We start from the raw sequence: 24,294 nt of genomic DNA on the forward strand, positions 1-24,294 counted from the left end.
TGTTTGTCTTTTTATTTTTGGCCATGGCGTTGTCAGTTTGTTTTCGATCTATGAGTTTGACTGTCCCTCTGGTATCTTTCGTCCCTCTTTTGTAGGGTAATCTATTTATGTTATATAAAGCTGATATACAATTTGACTTATTATTCTTTAAAAATAATACATATAGCTATTTTTACACAGTAGATTTACTCAGACAATAGTTTGAAAAAAAACACACCTTTAAAGTGCCGCTTAAAAGGGTTGCTGGGTTTTATTTCTATCAATGATTTAACTGACATAAGAGGCAAAAAAAGATAGCATTAAATATCAAAAGAGATACGAAAGATACCAAAGTGACATTCAATTCATAATGTTAATATGCATGTTCACTGTATGAATTCTGACCACAACTTTCTGCATATAAATCGAACTGACCATTACTGGTGTAATATTTTTGTTTGTCTCCTTACATGTGACTACATTATCATTTTAGAGATTAGCCTGGATAACTATAAACCAAAGTAGTTTCTATCATCGTTAAACTTTTACTAAAACAAAAACAGAATACAAAATAAGATACGAATACCTTGTGATGATTAGTTCGTTTTGAATAAGAATAGTTTCAGGAGAACCTGCTTTTTTTTAGATTATTTGTTTCAGAAGAATATTTTTAGTGATTAGAACCATTGTTTCGGGAAATTTTGTTTAGGTTTTTCGAATTCTTTCTATAACTGAATTAAAATTGAGAATGGAAATAATGGGGAATGTGTCAAAGAGACAACAACCCGACCCTAGAGCAGAAAACAGCCGAAGTCCACCAATGGGTCTTCAACACAGCGAGAAAATCCCGCACCCGGAGGCGGTCTTCAGCTGGCCCCTAAAGAAATTTGTACTAGTTCAATGAAAATGGACGTCACACCAAACTCCAAAACATATAAATGAAATATTTTTTTTTTAAATACAAGACTAGCAAAGGCCAGAAGCTCCTGACTTGAACAGACGCAAAAATGTGGCGGGGTTAATATTTCTCATAAAACTACAGCCACATAAATATTGAAAACACATCTTAGCATAATTATTCTTAGATTAAAGAGAGATTAAAGATACCAAAGGGATATTCAAACTCATAAGTCGAAAACAAACTAAAATGTCATGATGAAAACCAATAAAAAAGACAACAGTACACAAACACAACATAGAAAACTATAGACTGAGCAACACGGACCATCAAAAATCGGGGCTGATCTCTGGTGCTCCGAAATAGTAGGCAGATCCTGCTCCACATTTGACACCCGTCGTGTTGCTCTTGTAAGTATAAAATCGTTTATAAGTCTTATTCGGTAGATCACATTCGAGGAAATAAGGACGGTATTTTGATTACGACAATTGGATGATATCAGTCATCTGTGTAACATTTATTGTGGAATATCTTGATTTGAAATACCAAATGGAAGTAATACGAAGGACAGGAAGCATAAGACAGGTGGAGTCAATAGGTCAAAGAAAGATCAAGATCACTGTTTCCCTGGCTTGATAAGTATGCAGCTTATACAGATATTGACTCATAGAGAATGGAAAATCCTCATTATTTTGAAATGAATAGAGCTCAAGCTAAATACACTGTAACTATAGATAAAGAAAAAAATGGACAATTGTTTTGTTTGTGGATAGAAGCTTTTTTTCCTTTGTTTTATTGGAATGAAACTTATAGATTGCAGATGTAGGAAAGTGGAAGACGCCGTCAGATTTTAGGGTCAAAGTTCTAGATCATTGTTACTAAAAATATATATTTTTTTTAAGTTTGATTCGTGATGGTATCTATTATCAATTGTTACACATTTTTACAGAAAAAAATATCAATTATAGTACGTGTATTCGTTCCTCTAATCATAGTAGTACTTTGAATCCTTAAAATATTTTTTTTCTGTGATGATGTGCAATGTGCATGTTGGGAAGACTGAGTTGGCGGTGTCAGTTTTCTACTTGTTTGTATCAGTTATGCATGTATTACATATAATGATATTGTCATGTCTCATTGGTCAACCATTGCTTGTAAGTCAGGATATTGTTGTCTACGCGATTGTAGAAAATTTAATATTGTACAAGTATGATTTTAGTTGCATTGGGCAGTTTTATTTGATGGCGGTATTATTCATTAAAGGTTGTTCCAAAATTCATGCAGATCGTGATGTTTCTGATATTCTTTTTAATTTTTAATTTTTAACTTATTTATTTATTTTCTTTTTTGGAATGGGGGGAGGGGGGGTAGTATCCAACTATCAACTAAGGCAAGCCATTTTTACCCAGATTTAAGATCTATGTGTCGTTTTTAATTTTCTTGTTCAAGCTTGTGGTTAAGTAGTAACTCTGTGTATTATTGTTACTTTTTATCAAGGATTTGTTTTTAACTCACCATATGCATTTTCGGGTTTTTATTTTACTCTTTTGGCTTTTCTAAAGCGCCTTGTATATTATTTTATTGCATAGAGCAGTTCACACATTCTGGTATTGTATTGTAATCGATTTTATATTTTAAGATTGTGGTTTTGGTTCTGTTGGTAATTTACAGTGCATTCATTTTAATGGACATAAAAAGTGAGAATGCTCTCAGAGGAATTGGAGTGTATGAATTCATACTTCACCTTTGGATATTACTTGATTTATTGGAGGAAATACTTCTTGTAAGTATGTTGAGATACTATTTGATACTCTCAAAATCTATTTATTGATATTCACAATATTATAAAAAAGGAAGGAATATATAAATTTAGCGGGTATCTGAATTTTCCCTTTTTAATTTCGACCACTAGATTAACATAATGTACACACTAAACATTCAAGTAAGGCTAGTGCAGGTCATACATTTAGCTCTAAGAAACGGTATATTAGATAACAAAAAAATAAACAGTTATAGATACAACTAACTATAATACAGTATGAAAAAAAACAATGCTCGCAGTTTCTGTAGTCAAGGTCAAAGTACTAACGTCCAACAAAACACTTGCAATGTGACAGAAAACTAAAGATTAATCAACTGAATCAGCTATCAAAATTTGGAGAAGACCTCTGGTGACGCGGGAATAAATGGTCAACAGTTCTTTCATCATTTGTGACAACTGCTTTAGTACTTTTGTTAAAATACATTAGAGTTTTGTCCGATGAAAATTTACTATACAACAGTGGGTTTCTAAATGTCTGTTGTGCAACTCGAACCCCGTTGCCAAGGAATATATTACTTTTAAATATATATTGACAATTGGATAGAACGGATAGCATATCTTCAACCAGAAGGACATCATCCGAGGTAACCAAGGCACTGTTATCATTTATCTTCGTGCAAACCCATCATACACTATCAAAAAAACGCGACTGTTCATCGCAAAGAATTGATGTCCAGTGAACAAAAGATTCCGCATCCTGATTATCATATATGCAGTGGCATGCAGTCTTTTAATATATTTTCGTATTACAAAATACAATATTATATGTTTTTCAGGTCTCAGACATGGTATATAATGTGACATTCCCGGCTTAGAGTTTATATTCCCTGAATTACACATATTTTCCCCATGCAGTATGTTATAATATTTTCCGCATACTCCGGCAGTATATGTGACCTGAATAACATATAATGTTACGATGTCGTAGTAATTTTAACGAAAATCACTTATTGAATATAGAGAACAAAGATGTAAAGAATTACATATACATAGCATGAGAGTATATTTTCAAATATACACAAACATGTTTAACACTGTAAGATATTATTACAAATTGGAAAGTAACCTGTATAAACTATATTACTATGAGGCAAAATTGGCAAATTCTTTCATTTTATATTATTTTTAACTTAAAACAAAATTTCAAAATATTTCTTTCTGGTAAAAATGTTGACTTTCAACAAATGTTTATCCAAATGCAAGTCTCGTGTAACAAGGGTTTTCTTGGCGATTTCTATTTACCGTCAAATAATTAATCACTAAACTACAAGGTTGATTTTAATTTTAAATTGAGTATCGAATATTTTTAAAACTCTGATAATTTTTCAGTATACTTTAACCTGTCACTTTGTTATATGAAGTGTTCATTTGCAATGTAAATAAAATTAGATACCAATTTTTCAGAGAACAATTGAAGGTCTTTCCACATCAATTTTCTATTCTAAATTATTGATGAGAAGCTACTTCCGGTTTACTCAAAGTTACTATTGGCGTCCAAGCATACGTTACTTCATACTGATTCAATAAATAAATGTTTCTATATATTTTTGCCTGAAATAAGGGAGATAATTGTCAACTTCCGGTTTTAAAATGTCACTTCTGGTCTCACATGATAGCTTTATTTACACTGATTCCAAAAATATATGGTTTCTATATACTTTCCCCTGTAATAAAGGAGGTATTAGGTACTTTTGGTTTGGTGAAGGTCATTTTCGGTGTCAAATGATAGGTTTATATATGCATATTTAAAAAAGCAAATAGTTTCTAGGTACTTTTCCATGAAATAAGTGCAAAAATGGCTACTTCCGGTTTACCCCAGGTCACTTCCGGTTGATATGTTTCAAGGTCATATGTCAACCAACAGTTTGCAAAAGACCCTATGGCTTTATCATGTACCAAGTTGGAGAAATAATCAATTAACCTTGAATTTAGTCATTTCAAGGACAATAACTTCTATTAGATGTCATTAGATTGTTTCAGACCAAATGTATCATATCTTCATCACAGTGAGGCAAACATTTTGCACTAGTTCTTTTGAATATATCTCTAAGATTGTCAGACGAGATCTCGGAACAATAAAAAGTCAAAATTAAGAACATGACCTTGACCTTTGACCTTGACCTCAAATTTATTTTTATGAACCCAGGACCTCAAATACACATACCTTTGGTCTGTATTACTTACCATTCATGTGATACATTGGCATATCACTTATGTCAAATTCAAAAGTGGAAATGTCATTTGGAGTCTACGAATTGATTCGGTTAAAAATTGACAACACATCCTTAGGATATAACGAGCAATTTAGTACAATACATTTGTCGCTTTTTTGTACGGTTACAGAGGAGATCTCACCACAAAGAAAACAGTGTTTGGGGAGATAACTCTTACAATAAAAAGTCTTCGACTAAAAACGCAATAACTGTTCGATATCATATGCAAAAAATCTAAGCGCCATCTTGCGAAACCACAAAACAGGGCAAGAAACCAATTTGTCGGAAGAAGAAAAAAAAATAATCAGAACAAATACAATAGGTCTTTCCACAAAATAGTGGAAAGACCTAATTATCACTTTTACGACACTACACGGTAATCTGGTACATGTACGACCATTCATAATTCGGAATAATGTCAATTGTACATTTCTTTTTCGAAAGCTTTTTCTCATTCACACCTTATTTATTTTTCTGATGTTTGATACTGTCACATCAACTTAACCTCTTGGTACGACCAATTGTTAGCTCATCTGGTAGAAAGTGCAACTTTAAACAGCAAAAATATCTACAAATGTGTCATCTTATCTGAAACCGCCAGTCATATTATTATTGTAGTAGTTGTCCTAAAATGACAATGTTATAACATTTTTGCATTTCTGGCGTTACCTGAAGTAAATGGGGGAAAAACAGCCAAAACATAAATGATGATCAGTAAGATCTACTCTAACACATAAATTGAATGACAAAATCTCAGTTGACTCCTTGTAGTTTTATCACTCACAAAGCTTACTTATTTTGGGTTTGTTTGATAATATAGTCTTGAGAACTATATAGGAGTTATTGTCCACTTCACCCATGTTTGTATTGATGGAGAAAATAATAGTAGCAAGAAAATCTATGAACAGCAAAAATTAATAGGGAAACAAAGTCTACAGTTAAGTCAAATGGTCGAAATAGCAGTGGGTATAGGTGTTTTTATCCATACTATTTATGAATAGTGAATTTTGATAATTTTTAGTGTTTTCCGAGTAAGCCTGAAATTTTGTTGTTTTGAATATTTGTGTTTACACTACTTTTCAAAATATGTGCCGTGTATAATTTCCCTGACCATTGGTCATCGTGAAGGTAGCTACACTGTACCTGTTTCACTTGTGTGATGTACTTTACGGCATATAATCTTGATAGGCAAAGGAAGAATCTTGCTTGCAGGTATAACTGCTTTAACCCCTCTACATTTTATACCTGTACCACGTGATCATGTAAACGAATTTTGTGTTATTCTCGGTTGTTAATGGTGGATCTATATTTCTACGTCTATTTTCTTGAAAGAGTCGAATGTTGGTGGTCTGTTGAACTTTTCATTTTGTGTACTACCTCATGCAGCTGACTTGATATAATGGGAAGCCTACTCGCCGACAGAAATTACAAAATATGCGCCCAATCATAGGGTTCTTCATACTCATTCATAAAAATATATGGCTTGTATTTACTTTTGTCTGAAATAAAATAGATAATTTGCTACTTCCGGTCCACAAAATGTCACTTCCATCTCATTTGATAGCTTTATTCACACTGATTCCAAAAATATATGGTTTTTATATACTTTTACATGACATAAGGGATATAATATGCTACTTCCAGTTAAGATACTGTCACTTCTGGTCTCTATTGATAGCCTATTCTTACCAATTCCGAAAATATATGGTTTCTTTATATTTCTGCCTAAAATAAGGAAGAAAAGAAGCTACTTCCGGTTTATAGAAGATCATATCCGGTCTCCTATGATAGTTTTATATATGACTGTTATAAGAATATATGATTTGTAGGTACTTTTCTTGAAAAAAGTGCAAAAATGCTACTTCCGGTTTACTGTAGGACACTTCTGGTACACATCTTTTATGTCATATGTAGTCTTATATTTTGCAAAAGACCATACGGCTTTAGCATGTACCATATTGAAGAAATAATCAATTGACCTTTAATATTATCATTTCAGGGGCAATTACTCCAATGAGATATCATCAGGTCGCTTCGGACTGAATGAACCATATCTTTGTTTAGACAACCTAAATATTTAGCACCAGTTATTTCATATCCAGCTTTTATAATATGAGATAAGATGCATACATAAGCAAAGGAGAAAATTTAAATCATGACCCTGACATATGACCTTGACATCTTTTTCTTTTTGTTGGACCAAGGACCTCAAATCAAGTTACCCTAGGTTCTATCACTAACGGTTCACGAGCTACTTTTATGTATCTCTTATATCAAATAGAAAAGGGGAAATGACTCTCACATGGAGTCTCAGTATCGGTTTGGTAAACACTGATCAAGGCATCCTGATGTTTCAACAAGCAATTGGGAAAAATAAATGTTTCGATTTCTTTTGCGGTTGCGATGAAGATGTCCACAATAGAAAATAAGAAATTAATATAAGATAATTATCAAACTTGGGTAGAACTTGGCGTGTCCTGAATTACATCAATTAGAAAAAGATATATACAATTCATAAAAAAAAATTGAGAATGGTAATGGGGAATGTGTCAAAGATACAACAACCCGATCAAACAGCAGAAAACAGCCCAAGGCCACCAATAGGTCTTTTACACAGCGAGAAAATCCAAAACCCAAAGGTAGGCTTCAGCTGGTCCCTAAACAAAAATGTGTACTAGTTCAGTGAAAATGAACGTCACATTCAATGCCGAAACATATAATTGAACTGGAATTAAAAAAAAAACATACAAGACTAGCAAAAGCCAGAGGCTCCTGACTTGGGACTGCGCAAAAATGAATGCGGCGGGGTTAAACATGTTAAGTGAGATCTCAACCCTCCCTTATACCTCTAGCCAACGTAGAACAAACAGACACACACAGCAATACGTACAGTAAAACTCAGTTTAAAAGAAGTCCGAGTCCGATGTCAGAAAAGATAACAGAAAAAACTAAGCAAAATGACAATGATACATAAATTAACAAAGGACTACTAGCAGTTACTGACATGCCAGATCCAGACATTAATTTAACTGATTGAAAGATTATGTCTTCATCATATGAAAATCAAGCTCAATCCCTCCCGGCTAAGGATTTAGAATTTACCATCACAAAATATATGAGAAGAACTTAACCCGTATCATACCAGCAACTTGTTTTAGGAAAAATGTGTTTATTTCCAATGCAAAGACCCTATGAGTGAATCAATATTAATTCCAAAATATGCCATCTTTAATGACCTGACAACAGTATCGTAACTGTATCCCTTCTTAATAAGTCTGTTTAAAGGTAATAAATGCTGATAATTAGTCTGGTTGACTAGGTTAGAGACAAACATATATAGAAATAGTTCTCACACACAGAGTTGAGTTACTTTGGTGCTTGTTTAGAAAAAAAGGAAAATATATAAGATCTATTTTCCGAGTGTCCGACAAAAGGTAATTAGCTATCTTTCGAATAATATATTTCCCTTACTTTCAGAGACATCTGAGGTCGCTTTTACTTCACAAAATGCCAAAGGGTCGACTGGTTGTATATCTAAAAGATTTTTGGAAACTTCTAGCCTGGTTTTCATACATTATCATTGGAGCAGCCTTTTTGGTCAGAATTGTCTCTGCAGATGATTACAAACGCACAGAAATTAGACTTTATAGCCTAGGGCTATTCATAATGTACATGCGATTTTTGAAAAGCATGTTGGTACTTACTTACTTTGGTCCGAAGATAATTATGATCGGCAAAATGGTAAGCTTACTTTTTTGAAAAAAAAATAAAATCATTAATCATTAATATAATGATAAGGAGTAAAAGTAAAAAATATAGTTTATTTTATTTTTTTATAGAATGTTAACATATTTTGACAATTAACATAAAACACGGTAAATATGAAAATAAGAAGATGTGGTATGATTGCCATGAGACAACTCTGCAAAAGAGACTAAATGACACAAAAATTAACAACTATAGGTCACCGAACGGCCGTCAACATTGAGCAAAGCCCATACCACATAGTCAGCTATAAAAGGCTTCAAAATGACAAACTTTAGGTAAAACAATTCAAACGGGAAAACTATCTGCATAATTATGTACAAAATAATGAACGAAAAACAAATATGTTACACAGCAACAAACGACAACCACTAAATTACAGGCTCCTGACTTGGAACAGGCACATACAGAATGTAACGGGGTTAAACTCGTTTGAAGGCACAAACCCTCCCCTAACCTGGGACAGTGGTGTAACAGTACAACATAAGAACAAACTATAAAAATCAGTTGAAAAAGGCTTAACTCATCAGATGAATACAAATAGAAATACATCTAACAAAAACACAGAGTGGACGTTGACGGGTACACAAGTTTAGTAAAATATTAAATATGTGGTAAAATACAAAATTTGAAATTCAGTTCAAACACTGAAAAAATGAATATCCAAATCCTATACTCAAGCGCTTGTGAGATCAATGAGTGACCGACAGGCATAATTTCTTAAATGTACTCTCATAATCGTTCAAAAACTAACAAGGTTTTTAAATAACAAACGTAAGAACTATTTAGAAACACAGAAAAAATAGATACATTTACATCGTTTACGTGCCGTCTTAAATCATAGATAAATGTTCATACATATAGCACCTAGTCCATACAAGTAAATATATTCGACAAAATATTCCAAAATTGTCACATCGTTAACATCAAATTCCTCAATTGGCTAAGGTATCATTGTAGCAGGATTAATACAAAATTCTACTGAATTGTATATAATTAACAACTTTGTTAATGATCTCGATCAGCAGAATAACAAAATAAGCAAAATGTTTAGAGAAATACGAAAGAAATTAACATCAAAATAATAGTTCTAATTACGTGCAGAGTATTACATATAACGAACAAATTCACCCCCATACGATATATAATATACATTCTCAATAAAACGATTTAAATCGTATTCTTGCCTATTTTGTGATTCGTGTTTTTGTATATTTTACAAGCTAAAAGAATTAATACAATTCAGCTGGATTCTGTTTATTTTCATCATGTGCGCGGGTGTGTTGTATCATTCAAACATGTACCCACATCACTACGACATGTGGCCCAGTCGTGGAACAGGTGCATTCTACTGGAGACTCTGGAAAATTATGTCGCTGCCATATTGGCAAATCTATGGTGAACTTTTTCTGGAAGATCTGAAAGGTAACTTGTTATTAAGTGCAGTTTAACTTAAAAAGTTCGGAGTTTGAAAACTTCATCGGTTCAGATGCTTCTCGGTTGCAAAACAATGTTGGTTTAGGGCACTAAAAAGCGTTATGTCTCTCTAATTGAAAGAACGCAATGTATTGTACGCGCGGTAAAGTTTTAGCTATGAATCTTACATCCGCTAACCGACACAGCCTTGTGTACAAATTCAAGAAAAACAGTCTTAAATTTCAATATGAAACATCATCCATCAGGAGCACTAGAACCCATGCTTTAGTTATTTACAGACAATGGTCGGTGTATATCACACATCCGTAATTCTACTCTCAAATCACATCCTCGATCGTCCTTCGTTCGATTATGTTTTTTGAAAAATGATCTTATATAATGACACTCACACTTCGAAAATTTTACGGACGCCATCACGAGTTGCCTGACCGTTTTGGAATATCTGTTTGACAGATGACGACTGATATGTTCTAATCGTCTTAACCACCGTCAATCCATCCTCCTTTTCCCCGAATGTGACCTACCGAATATGACTTATCACCGGATTTGAACTTGCATGAGTAACACGACGAGTACCCTATGTGGAGCAGACTTTGCTTACCCTTCCGGAGCACTTGTGATCACCCTCGGTTTTGGTGGGGTTCGTGTTGTTCATTCTTTAGTTTTCTATGCTTTATTTTGTATACTGTTGTTTGTCTTTGGTCTTTGGCCTTTTTCTTTCTTTTTTTTTTTGCTATGACGTTGTCAGTTTATTTTCGACTTATGAGTTTTAATGGCTCTTTTTGTATATTTTGCACCTCTTTCACAGCTTAAAAATAGCTTGAGAACTACTAAAAGAAAAGTCCAAACCTATTACGGGAAACTTTGAGACCTAGAGGTGCCGTGTATATTTAATATTGGGTTAGTGGGCGTGTTTTATTTTATTGGGTTATAGTAGCAGTCTTACATTCCTTTGTAAAAACAACATGATATTGAAACATCTGAAACGTTCTGCCCAAACAACAGATAAAGAAACTGATAACGAACGACTGAAAATAAATGCAGAAAACACATTAAAGCTAACAAGTGGTTATTATGGTTGGCATATTTTTTTGTATATACCAATTGAAGAAGGATCTTAACATTGAAGACTTGATCATTTTGATAGGCCACTAGTGTAAATGCCACATGTTAAGATAGTTGGTAAGATTAATTCGTTTCACAGTGTGCTGGTAATATAACCTAATACAATATATATGGGGACATTAAAGTCCATACGAGATGAGAGCGAAATACTTATACACATAGAAGATAACAGGAGTTATTACGAATATTTATACATACATGATACATGTATCTGCATACCTCATCATCTTTATTAAAAAGCAAGAAAATAAGAATTTACTATGCAACACATTACTTTGAAGCCCTTATTTGAAAAACACATATGTTGTTTCATTGAATGTGTTGCAGATGAGTGACAAGGATTTCCGTTCATTTATTTCTTCAGGTGAAAATAACAGCAACGGGTCGTGCACTTTCATCCAATCAGAATGGGAGAGCGATCCAAGTATAGAGAGATGTGTTGAGTACGACTGGGCCATCATGATCATTGCAGCCATATACATGCTTATATCAAACCTTTTGTTGGTCAACTTAGTAATCGCTTTATTCAGGTATAATTATTAAGCCGTACCCAGTCTTCAAGTATTACCGTGAGGATAGATATGGTTATCTTCATGAATTTGAAATTAAAATGGTAACAAGTAATGAAATAAACGGACGAGCTTTTAACAATAATCTGTGCCATAGGAGACTGTCAATGAGGGTCTTGCACGGTCGGTGAAAGGAGTTGGAAAAAAGTCAACAAAGATTTCTAATTTGTTAATGTCTACCTAAACAAATCATAACACCACTCATGCTTTGTTTAGAGCTTTAAACTCGCTCCGATCATTTGAAGAATTCAAGGTACACACATTCTACAAAACGTGGTATTGTATCAGTTTCTACTCAAACGTTGTCGGTTGACATAGCAAAAGCCTACTCCTACCGTGTTCTACCTACTATATACTCAAAAGTTGTCGGTTGACAATGCAACATCCTACTCCTGCTGTGTTCTACCTACTATATGCTGTGTTCTACCTACTATATACTCAAAGGTTGTCGGTTGACAATACAACAGCCTACTCCTGCCGCGTTCTACTTACTATATACTCAAAAGTTGTCGGTTGACAATGCAACAGCCTACTCCTACCGTGTTCTACCTACTATATACTCAAAAGTTGTCGGTTGACAATGCAACAGCCTTCTCCTGCCGTGTTCTACCTACTATATACTCAAAAGTTATCGGTTGACAATGCAACAGCCTTCTCCTGCCGCGTTCTACCTACTATATACTCAACAGTTGTCGGTTGACAATGCAACAGCCTTCTCCTGCCGCGTTCTACCTACTATATACTCAAACGTTGTCGGTTGACAATGCAACAGCCTTCTCCTGCCGCGTTCTACCTACTATATACTCAAAAGTTGCCGGTTGACAATACAACAGCCTTCTCCTGCCGCGTTCTACCTACTATATACTCAAACGTTGTCGGTTGACAATGCAACAGCCTACTCCTGCCGTGTTCTACCTACTATATACTCAAACGTTGTCGGTTGACAATGCAACAGCCTGCTCCTGCCGTGTTCTACCTACTATATACTCAAACGTTGTCGGTTGACAATGAAACAGCCTACTCCTGCCGTGTTCTACCTACTATATACTCAATCCTAAATCTGTAATGGTATGGAACTGTAGGATTGTATCAGTTTCTACTCAAACGTTGTCTGTTGACAATACAACAGCTTACCCCTATGTACAGTGTTCTACCTACCATATACTCAATCCTAAATCTGTAATGGTATGGAACTGTAGGATTGCGTATGCACAAATAAATGGTAACCAATAGGGCCAATTTCCCTTATATTTGATATAGAATTATCAGGAGATGTGGTATGATTGCCAATTTGTTTCACTTAGACACCGGGCCGAAAATAAAGTTTTCAAATCCTTCAGAAATTTGACTTATCAATTAAAATGTTGTATCATATTCTGAAAACCTTTTTAGAATATTTTTATACAATCAAAATGTTATTCAATGCTACATATTACTGTTGAAAACATTTTAATACAAAACTGCATATTGTCCATACTTTTGTAAAATTTCACATTGAAGGACTCTCTGAAATAACTTATCAGTTGGTTCAAATAATCTCACAGAAAATAAGATACGCCTTTGCTATTACAACCGCTAGAGAACTCAAGTGGTCTGAGTGATTAGTCTAAAGTGATTACCAGCCTGTTACTGCAATTGTTAGATTGAACCCCGCACGTGGAGAGATGTGTTCGACTCTGAACATTGACAAGGATTGCAAGTTTTCCTGTCGAAGGTCGGTGGTTATTTCCGAATACTCCGGCTGCAACCATTAATACAAATATCCCGCCATGAAATAGCCAAATCGCTGAAAACGTTGTTGAAAAGGAATAAGCAAGCAACAATATACCATTGGCCTGCCATTTGTGTTTCCTTTTGAACTGATCTAATAACAAACTTAAACAATTGTTGACGCTGTCACTGGGAACAGCAATTTTGCCATGTAACGAACAAAATAAAAAAAAACAAATAAAGAGATGTGGTATGATTGCCAATAAATACAACTTACCACCAAATTTAAAATGAGGTGGATGTAAGCAATTATAGGCAACCGTACGGCCTTCAACAATGAGAAAAACCTATACTGGATAATCGGCTATAAAAAGGCCCCGACATGAAAAATATGAAACAATTCAATTGAGAAATATTGCGGGGTTAAACATTTTTGATGGCACCAACCCTCCACCTAACCTGGGACAATAGTGCAACAGCACAACACATGAACAAATTACACAATACAATAAAAAATAAATGAGAAACAGCAATACTAGTAAACGATAACCACTCAATTACAGGCTACTGATTTAGGACAGGCACATATAGAATGTTGCTGGGTTAAACATGTTTGAAGGCGCCAACCCTCCCCAAACATGAGACAGTTGTGTAACAGTACAACATCAGAACAAACTTAAAAAATCCGGGAACAAGGCTTGACTCATCAGATAGATACAGAGCCGAAACATATATAACAAAAACACACACTGACGTTGCAGGGTGTTATATGCATCCCTTAAAAACAAAAAAGACACAAAGTACAGATGTGAGAGTACTTGCAGTTACTGACAGATAGTTCAAAACTAATTGCAACTAATAAAAAAATCATGTATCTAAAATATCAATATCAAAAGGCTATTATATTGATTTTTAAAAATAGACATCAACGTACCAGCACAGTAAGCTGAACATGCTTCAAATATATAAACTATGAGTAAAATTTATTTCATACAGCGTATATATTACCTTTACAGTAAATATAAATGTTATACTGCGTATTCACTATTTACAGTGATATATAAATGTTATACTGTGTATTCACTATATACAGTGATATATAAATATAATTATACTGCGTATTCACTATATACAAAGATATATAAATGTAAATAATTCGTGTATTCTGATAAGATGTCCTTTATTCCTACTAGAAGGTAACACCTCCCGAAACGACAGCTGATTTTTACTCAGCTATAGTTAGAGTATGGGATAAGGCGTCTGCGCAATGCTAGGCGGTGCTGTCGTAGAAGTGAGAAGTGAAAAGTACAAGTTCCCGTCCCGCTCGGGGAGGAAGTAAAGAATAAAATCTACTATAACATTGTTAGGTTGATTTCCTAGGCACTTTGTAAATATTATAACGCCTGGTATTTCTTAATCATACGAAATCCGATGGACAAGGTATAATTTACAGTTGTTACTACACATAGGCAGACATATCTCATTATAAATTCATAGTGATTGTAATACTATGCTTCTAAAAATAGAATAGCATCCTGTAATTATACCGGAGAGATGAGTAGATGATCATTCCTGTAAAGTTTATTGTTTTCTTTTTGGTATTAAATTAATAGTTAAGATCAATTTGTTACATCGGGTGATCCGTTTATTTGGCAATCGCCAATGGCAGTCAGCAGGGTTTAAGAACATCCGTTTTTCGACCTGCTAGTCAAATGCGTCTTGTAAAAATATGCTTTTTCACTTTTTTGGTCTTTTGGAAAATGTTGTTTGTGCTGTATTTAGACCCCTCTACCAAGAAATTTGTTTTGCATGCACACGTATAAAAGTTGCGGTTTTTATCCAACGCAATCATAGGTTTGAACGTTGTTTTCAATTTAGACTTGTTTATATTTTTCCGTTAGGGCTTGTATTATATTTGCCTTCGGGTTTATACGATCCGTTTATCCTATTTCGACTCTTCAAAATTCAAGAGTCTATCCTAAATTGAGGTAAATTATATGGTCTTCCAAATACCGTTTCGATTCCTAACATAACTGAAGAGACATTAATTGTCGAAATCCGGATATGGTGTACTAATTTTTGCACCTTTTGTTTGCGGTATACCATCTTTTCCGCAAGTTTATTGTTTTCTGTTTGGTATTAAATTAATAGTTAAGATCAATTTTGTTACATCTGGTGATCCGTTTATTTGGCAATCGCCAATGGCAGTCAGCAGGGTTTAAGAACATCCGTTTTTCGACCTGCTAGTCAAATGCGTTTTGTTAAATTATGCTTTTTCACTGTTTTGGTCTTTTGGAAAATGTTGTTTGTGCTGTATTTAGACCCCTCTACCTAGAATTTTTTTTTGCATGCACACGTAAAAAAGTTGCGGTTTTTATCCAAAGCAATCATAGGTTTGAACGTTGTTTTCAATTTAAACTTGTATAATATATATATGTATATATATATATAGTTAAGAAAAAAATTTCACATGCACAGAATTATATATTTATGAATATATATATATATATTTATGTTTTGCTTTAGCTATAGATTTGAAGAGGTACAGAATAATTCTGACAGACTTTGGAAATTCTGGAGATATTCTATCATAAGCGATTACAGTACAAGATTTCCCATACCTTTCAACGTGCCTCTTCACATAATTGACGTGATAAGAACATTTTGTTGCTCAAGAAGTACCTGTAAGCAAAATGTTTATTATATAAATGTATCTACCAGCTGTATAACATTAATCTAGTTTTTTTAAAAGTAGTTACAAAATAACATGTTTCGCCAATTTATATATTTTATTAACTAACGCGGACCTTTGTGTGAGCTCGGCGGGTAACAACCATTTCTTCAAGTCATATGAAACGAGTTTCTAATGATTTTAATATCAAGGAAGTTATTGGACCATTACATGCCTATTTACTTAATGTTGTCCTTTATGGACGTTTCTTACCTTAATAACGAATCCATAAAGTATAATGGACAAAACATAATTATTTCGGTGATCGTTGACCAAAAACTGTGGTTGCTTATCAGCTTTCGGTTTATGTTACAGAGAATTACCTACCGATCGTGACCCTTATAAACAATCAACACAGAATCATGATGGATCACTTGAATCAAACTTTGTCATGACAGTTATTTGATGTATACACAAATTTCTTTCGGAATCGGTTAACACTATCTTCCTTCCACGTCATTAATACCTATTTTCCTCTAGCGTTTTCCATTTGCACTTGTGCTGTGCAATTGCCAAATTTCTAAACATAGTGTCATAATAGGGTCAATGAATACGGAAAAGAAGTCTGCAATTTAGAAGACAATAATTCAATTGCAGTACATTTCTGAAGATTTGGATAAAATAAACGATTAAAATTGAAGGATCTAATGACTTTATTTAAGTTAATCAAATACGATAAACCAGAAACACACACACACACACACGCACACACACACACACACACACACACACACACACACACACACACACACACACACACACACACACACACACTTAAACACACTGTATATATGAATGATATGAACTGCATGGAATATATATATATACATATATATAAACGCCTAAAAAGTGTACACAACAACACCAATAACAAAAAAAGGAACTATAAATGTAATTATTTATAAATATTTCGGATAACAGATATCCTTCATCAGTAAATATGATTGTGATGTTGAATGAATCATATATCAGTCTACTTAGATTAAACTATAACAATCTTGAAATTTATACAATATTATATATACGTAATATGTAGATATTCTATAACTAATAATAAGAAAAATGACACAAGCAACTAATCCTGGTCTACATAGAATCCCTATCTATCCATGGAAAAGCTAAGATATTATATTATTGACACAATAGTCTTTCTTTTTATTCTTAGCTTGTAAAGGTGCATCTCACAAAGGTAAGCCATTTTATGAATAGTAAGTACTAAATAGCTGAAAATAGCTAGAGAATATATATAAATAATATAAAAATAATATCAGTCATGTTATATTTTATGGGATTTCGTCATTTGGGGTATCTTGGCGCTGATGTAAGACAGTTTCTGTGAATCTCGTTTGCAACTTATTATACATATATATATATATATACGTAATATGTAGATATTCTATAACTAATAATAAGAAAAATGACACAAGCAACTAATCCTGGTCTACATAGAATCCCTATCTATCCATGGAAAAGCTAAGATATTATATTATTGACACAATAGTCTTTCTTTTTATTCTTAGCTTGTAAAGGTGCATCTCACAAAGGTAAGCCATTTTATGAATAGTAAGTACTAAATAGCTGAAAATAGCTAGAGAATATATATAAATAATATAAAAATAATATCAGTCATGTTATATTTTATGGGATTTCGTCATTTGGGGTATCTTGGCGCTGATGTAAGACAGTTTCTGTGAATCTCGTTTGCAACTTATTAGACTCTTGGCGATTTTAAGCTAAACATGTTCAAATATTTGACATTCAAGACCTGTTTATATTTGGAAATTATTTTCTTATTAAATATCTTAAATAAAAAGTAGCAGTGAAAATGCAAAAAATCAATACATTATATAGACTGAATCAAAATACGAGGCAAAATTTATTTTCAATTAAGCTAATAAAAATAAACAGATATATAGTAATGTATACTGTTGATAAATTTACACCGTAACTGTAAATTGAATATATACGTCAATGCAAGCTAACCAATAATTTCAGGAAACGATATTCGAGAAAACGATTTCAGTGTATATATTTTCATAAGGTAAACTTTACCGGTCGTTAAAATACGTTAAATAGCAGACCCCGCATGATTGGTATCGGAAAAAATGCAAATATGGTGACATTTAATAGTTTGAAACTCTGTATTTGGGTCTTTCGGTAGATAGTTGTCTCATTTGCATTTATATCACATACCATTTTTTCATATGTAAATTTTTTTACCCCTACCACTACTATATTTTTTATTGCCGATGTTATTCCTCCCATCCTTCTATCACTCTATCATTCTAAACAAAACAGGTTTTTCGATTTTTTTCTTATGTGCGATGATATCGATCTGATTTGCAGATCGACTTTAAAAAATGTTCTGGTTGAGTAACTTTTTTCGGAATTATTACTCAGTCTCTTGGACTTGAACATTTCATGAATACAGGCACCAGTAGTATACCGCTGTTCAATAGTCATACATCGATTTAACTGAAACAAATCCAGGTCACAAACCAAAACCGAGGGAAACACATCAACTTCGAGAGGAAATCAACGAAACAACATAAACACTGAACTGCTACAAAAACAAACGCCAACATACATAGAAACGGACTATTTGATAACAACTGCCATATTCCTGACTTGGTACAGGACATTTTAAGAAAAAATGGTGGGTTGAACCTGGTTATACGGCTAGCCAAACCTCCCGCTTATATGGCAATGTTAAAAAGACCGCTAAAATGACAACATTACGTGACAGGAATACATTACAACTAAACGCAAGAACACTCAGGATAGAAATATACATAAATACATATTATAATAGTACATTACAACATGTAAACCACAGAATAACAACGGACACCTCTCATTTACACCACAATAGAATTATGAACTGTGCGTCACACGAATGTTTCAGCGTTATTAAAATTGACGTCACAGGTAAATTTCTAAAAATAGAATATAAAATTGGGACTAAGTTTGTAATGGTGTTACCTCATGCACCCTCTAACCATGAAAACTGTACTTCTAATGACTTTTTTAATGGCTGCAGTTCAGGAGCTTATTAATTGTTTAGTACATTAATGTCTGATTATTGAAATATCTAGTTTACTTTTTGTTCAGGTTGGCCTATTATTAGCATAATTAAGTCAATGTACTTACACTATTTTATCAAAACTGTACTACTCCGGAGTTATTTTGTAATGGCTGCTTCCTTTTATGTCATTTGGTCTCTGATGAAGAGTTGTCTCATTTGATTTTAAATTCATTGATGTATAATGATGATTTACAGATCAAGTTTTTGTTTTGTAAAGATTGACTGACATTTTACAAAAAGGCTGCAGACGAATGAATTATATGATGTAAACATATTAATATTACAATTGTTACATCAATGAAAACAATATAATCACATTAAATAGCTTGAAAATGGCAAATGAAATCCATAAAATGCATGGCTGATAACATAATAACCCCTTCAACAGTTTGGACATTTCGTAGTTTTTTTTTTAAAGTGTGATGTAATTGATATGGAAATGAAAGAAAATTGATGTATATAAACTCATCATAGATACATGGATCAAAATTTTGTACACCAGATGCGCGTTTCGTCTACAAAAGACTCACCAGTAACGCTCGAATCAAAAACGTTTATAAGGCCAACTAAAATACAAAGATGAAGAGCATTGACGACCCAAAATTCCAAAAGGTTTTGTCAAATACAGCTATGTATTTGTTCTTGAGTAGAAAATAAAAATTCCTAACCGCACTTACCAAACACAAAGCAAAGGAACGGCGCTTTTGTATCGGTTCTTCGCTGATACATTTGTGTTTTTGAAAAGCAGTATACATGTGTACTTGTCAGCTGATTTTTGCTGCGTCCTAGGAACCAAAAGATATTTCGAATATATCTTTTTATTTCAATTTCAGTGTTATTACTCTTTTTTATTAGATAAGTACAAGTAGTAAAATAGCATAATTTATTTGTATTTCAGATGAACAAAGGAAATGCATAAAAGGAACGTCCCTGCCTCCTGATCTCCTAGAAGACTTTCAACCTAAACATGCCGCAAGATGTCTGTTTGAAGAGATGACTGAGAAAAAACAATAGAAAAACTATCAACAAGTATTTTTGTATGATGAAAGAATAACCTGTTTTTAATAGTACTGGATAATATTATAAGAGTTCTTATTTAAAAAAATATATGCAATTCTGTGTAGACGTTCAATGAAATATAGATACATCATTATTTGTAAATATATTTAATTTTTGTGTGTGTATTTATCCATTGTATGTGCTATCCGAAGTACAGTTGGGATCAATTCTAACATCACTTATAATTTGTAAGGAACTGGCAGAAAAACTGTTTTAGAGCATTCAATAGGACGGTTCTCCTGACACCTTTACGCATTTTTCTGATAGAAGCTGTTCAGTAAAAATCATTTATCAGGACGAACCTATTTGATTGAATTAAACAGTATAAGAAGCCATTCCACCAAGTTTCGTCAGATACAAATTTCTTTTTGTCAAGATTTAACCATTATACAAGTCAACAAAGCCAATGTGAATGTAAAACGACAGCAAAAACACCTCGAATAAAGAACAATCGAATTATCATTTTACCAGCGATCTAACATACTGACATGCAAAACATTTTAACTATCAATTGTGCATGTTGATGTAGTAAGATATACAAATAGAACAAATGCGCACTTGAGTTCCAAGTGGTGAAGATGAAATCAAAATATTGCGGACGCTATCACGAGTTGGTTGACCGTTATGAAATATCAGTTTCATATATGAAGACGGATATGTTCCAATTGTCGTAACCACAAGCCCGTCCTCTTTTCCTTAAATGTGACCTGTCGAATTAGACTTATCACCGGATGTGTACATACATGAGCAACACGACGGGTGCCACATGTGGAGCAGACTCTGCTTGCTCTTCCGGAGCACATGAGATCATACCGGTTTTTGGTGGGGTTCGTCTTTAGTTTTTTATGTTGCGTTTTGTGTACTGTTTGTCGTTTCGTCGTTTTTCATTTGTTGCCATGGCATTGTCGTTTTTTTTCGACTTATACATTTACCTGTTACAACTACGCTCAAGCTCAGTAATTAGTGCACGTTATAATGCATCTCTTTTTTTTAACGCTTTAGATATTGAATTGGCTCAGTCAGCATTATTTATATTGTGTCCGTGTTGGTACATGTTCCTTTGACTGTGGGTGCTTGACTCTCATGGATGCTTTTAGTAAAGTCAGCCGGATTACAGGCACAATTGGCAAACAAAGATACAACCAAAATACGACTGATCATGAGTCAACACGAATACCGACTGAAGATAAACGATTATAAACGACAGACTATAAATAACAGATTTCAGGAAGCGCAGAGTATCCCAAGGGTCCAGTTGTAAAATTACAACGATAAAATATGAATTAAACGGACTTGGTTTGAACTTATATATGTGTTCTTTATACCAGCTATCTGTGCAATATATCTTCAGAGTCATTTTGGAACATCAAATAGAAGTTGGTTGAAAACTATCAAAGATCTTTCCGGAGCCCCGTATGATTCCTTTTGGACATTCCAATAGCCTGAGGAATTTGAAATATGAACTGAAAAGTCTAACCAAGTATAGCTTCTGGAAAATTACGCTTTTGGTGTGACAAACACTGTAAATGCTGGCTACTGATCTTCAGTAATGCCCCCACTCCCAAAGGAGCTACATAACGTTTTGCCATGTGTAATGTAAAAGTTTGAATGTCATTTTTTCAGTCTAAGATGATCCCACATTTGCCTCCAATATGTTGGTGACTTTAAGAATCCATTCAACAAACGCCTCAATTTGCACAGGAGCGATGTTAAAACAATAATGCTAATAAAGAAATATCTGCCGGTGAGCCAAGAGTTAAGACAATCGGAACATAATTTCGATGACTTCAGTCGCATGAAAGGTCGCATGAAAGGTCTTGTGATTGAACCGGAAAAAATAACCTGTAGGAGGATCTGTAAAGATTTTAGACTAAGTAACTTATTGTTCTTCACATCCACATGGCATTAACAAAAAGAAATAGCTGTTTTTAAAAGAGAGGCGAAAGATACTAACGGGACAAGTCGAAAATAAACTGACAACGCCAAAGCTAAAAAAGAAAAAGACAAACAGACAAACAATAGTACACAAAACACAACGTAGAAAACTAAAGACTGAGCAACATGAACCCCACCAAAAACTGGGGGTGTTCTCAGGTGCACCGGAAGGGTAAGCAGATCCTGCTCCACATATGGCATCCGTCGTGTTGCTCATGTTAGTACAAACCCGGTAATACGTCTTATTCGGTAGGTCACATTCGGGAAAAGGGGGCGGGATTGTAGTTACGACATAAGAACATATCCGCTATCATCTTTGAAACGGATATTCCATAACGGTCGACCAACTCGTGATGGCTTCCGTAAAATTTACGAAGGGATGATTTCAACTGCTCCACTTGGAACGCTTGGTTTAATAGCTTCCTTGTGAGCAAAGATGTATTAATCAGTCATTATGGATGGAATTTACAAATTCATTTTTAAAATGAAAAAATACACTTTGTGATGTATAAAAAGACAAAAATGCTATCAATGCATTATATAAGATATTTAAAAAGGAAACAGATTTTTTATTTTTATTTTTCTATAAAGTTCAAGATTAATACTTTTATTACATTATAGTAGGTTTTACAATTTCAAAAATGTTGACCTATATCATCACTGATGAGACTTTGATTGTGGAAATGCGCATTTGTTGCAGTTAGAATGCAACCGTTAATGATTGTATACAAGTGAACACAAATAATTATCAGATTGTTTTATTTCTTTTCGGAAACAGACCTGGATTGACGAGGGCCATTTATTGCCGAATATTTGTCTTTCTATGCTAAAAAATTCATATATTTCTATCTGTATCATTGAACAAATCTTTTCCTGCTTGTGTAGCATCGTCGTTTCAAAGCGATCAATTTTTTTTACGTTTGCTGGTTGGTTGTTTTATCCAAAAAGCGATAGTTCCGAAAATTTGGGGTAGCAAACATATATATATAGACTTCGTCTGACATTTAACCACAACAATGTTAGATCTGAAAATTTAGAGTAGAACTTGTTTTCTTCCTTCTGCGCGACTTTCACCAATGCATATGTTACATCTTGGTAATTTTGTCGTCAAGGATGTTTACATTAACTATGCATTGCCATCAGTATATTTATTTTCAATTTTTTTGACAACTCTATGACAAACATTCTGTTTTTTTTAATACTCCGTCACTTTGAGTCATTAGAATCTAATTAAATAACAGGTAAATTCAAAAATTATGATATATATAAAATTAATGATCAAATAAGGAATGAAATTTAATAAATGAGGGAAACACATTTATCAAGATGTTACAATTTTAATTTTAAAAATTTAACTACCGAAAAATACAATTAAATTGATAAGTAAAATAGAGAATGGAAATGGGGAAGGTAAAAGTAGTTAGATTTACCATAGCATGCATAGTGAACATCGCTTTGTGACCCTAACTCAACAACGGAACGTCCAATTGAATTAACAGTGCTGACAGGACACATAGGGCTAGGGGAGAGAAAATTGACTCTTAATTGTGCCCAAATGACAATTTAGTGATGTGCTCCAATGACAATTTAGAATGTTTAAATGGCAAATTAGTGCTCCTGAAATTAGGGGTGTGTTTCAATAACAATTTAATGCTACTGATATTTTATGGCTGTGTTTCAATTACAATTTAGTGCTACTGAAAATGTCGGACTGTTTTTAAGAATTTAGTGCTGCCGAAAATTTAAGGACTATGTTTGAACTTCAATGACAGTGTACTGCTGTGTATATGTTGATAACTTGATTTTCATTGGATATCATTTAATCATATCAGTTGAAAAGGTTTTCATCTAAAATTAATACTTTTTTGTATTTCTAACATTGTAGTATTTGATCTATGTTGTGCTCAATATGTATTATTTACCAAGTATGTTAAGAAATTGTGACATAAAATATTGTAAAACAAAG

The 24,294-nt window shown here is 33.5% G+C and overlaps 1 protein-coding gene across 4 annotated transcripts in view; it reads left to right on the top strand.

The window, feature by feature from the left end:
• Window positions 1–20,510, top strand: part of LOC127734322 (transient receptor potential cation channel subfamily M member 8-like) — a 78,215-nt gene extending 57,705 nt beyond the window's left edge. For 2 of the 4 annotated variants that reach the window (XM_052244157.1, XM_052244160.1), the window contains 7 exons: window positions 2,517–2,660; window positions 8,390–8,653; window positions 9,901–10,102; window positions 11,604–11,769; window positions 16,045–16,202; window positions 17,415–17,438; window positions 20,233–20,510. In XM_052244157.1, coding sequence (XP_052100117.1) covers window positions 2,517–2,660; window positions 8,390–8,653; window positions 9,901–10,102; window positions 11,604–11,769; window positions 16,045–16,202; window positions 17,415–17,438; window positions 20,233–20,348 — 1,074 coding nt within the window. In that variant the 3' untranslated portion in view covers window positions 20,349–20,510. Of the gene's footprint in view, window positions 1–2,516; window positions 2,661–8,389; window positions 8,654–9,900; window positions 10,103–11,603; window positions 11,770–16,044; window positions 16,203–17,414; window positions 17,439–17,769; window positions 17,794–20,232 lie in introns of all 4 variants that reach the window. The other 2 variants (XM_052244158.1, XM_052244159.1) reach the window with 2 other exon arrangements.
• Window positions 20,511–24,294: the final 3,784 nt, after the last annotated feature.

This window comes from Mytilus californianus, unplaced genomic scaffold, assembly GCF_021869535.1.
Source record: "Mytilus californianus isolate M0D057914Y unplaced genomic scaffold, xbMytCali1.0.p SCAF_3, whole genome shotgun sequence".
Taxonomy (NCBI): domain Eukaryota; kingdom Metazoa; phylum Mollusca; class Bivalvia; order Mytilida; family Mytilidae; genus Mytilus; species Mytilus californianus.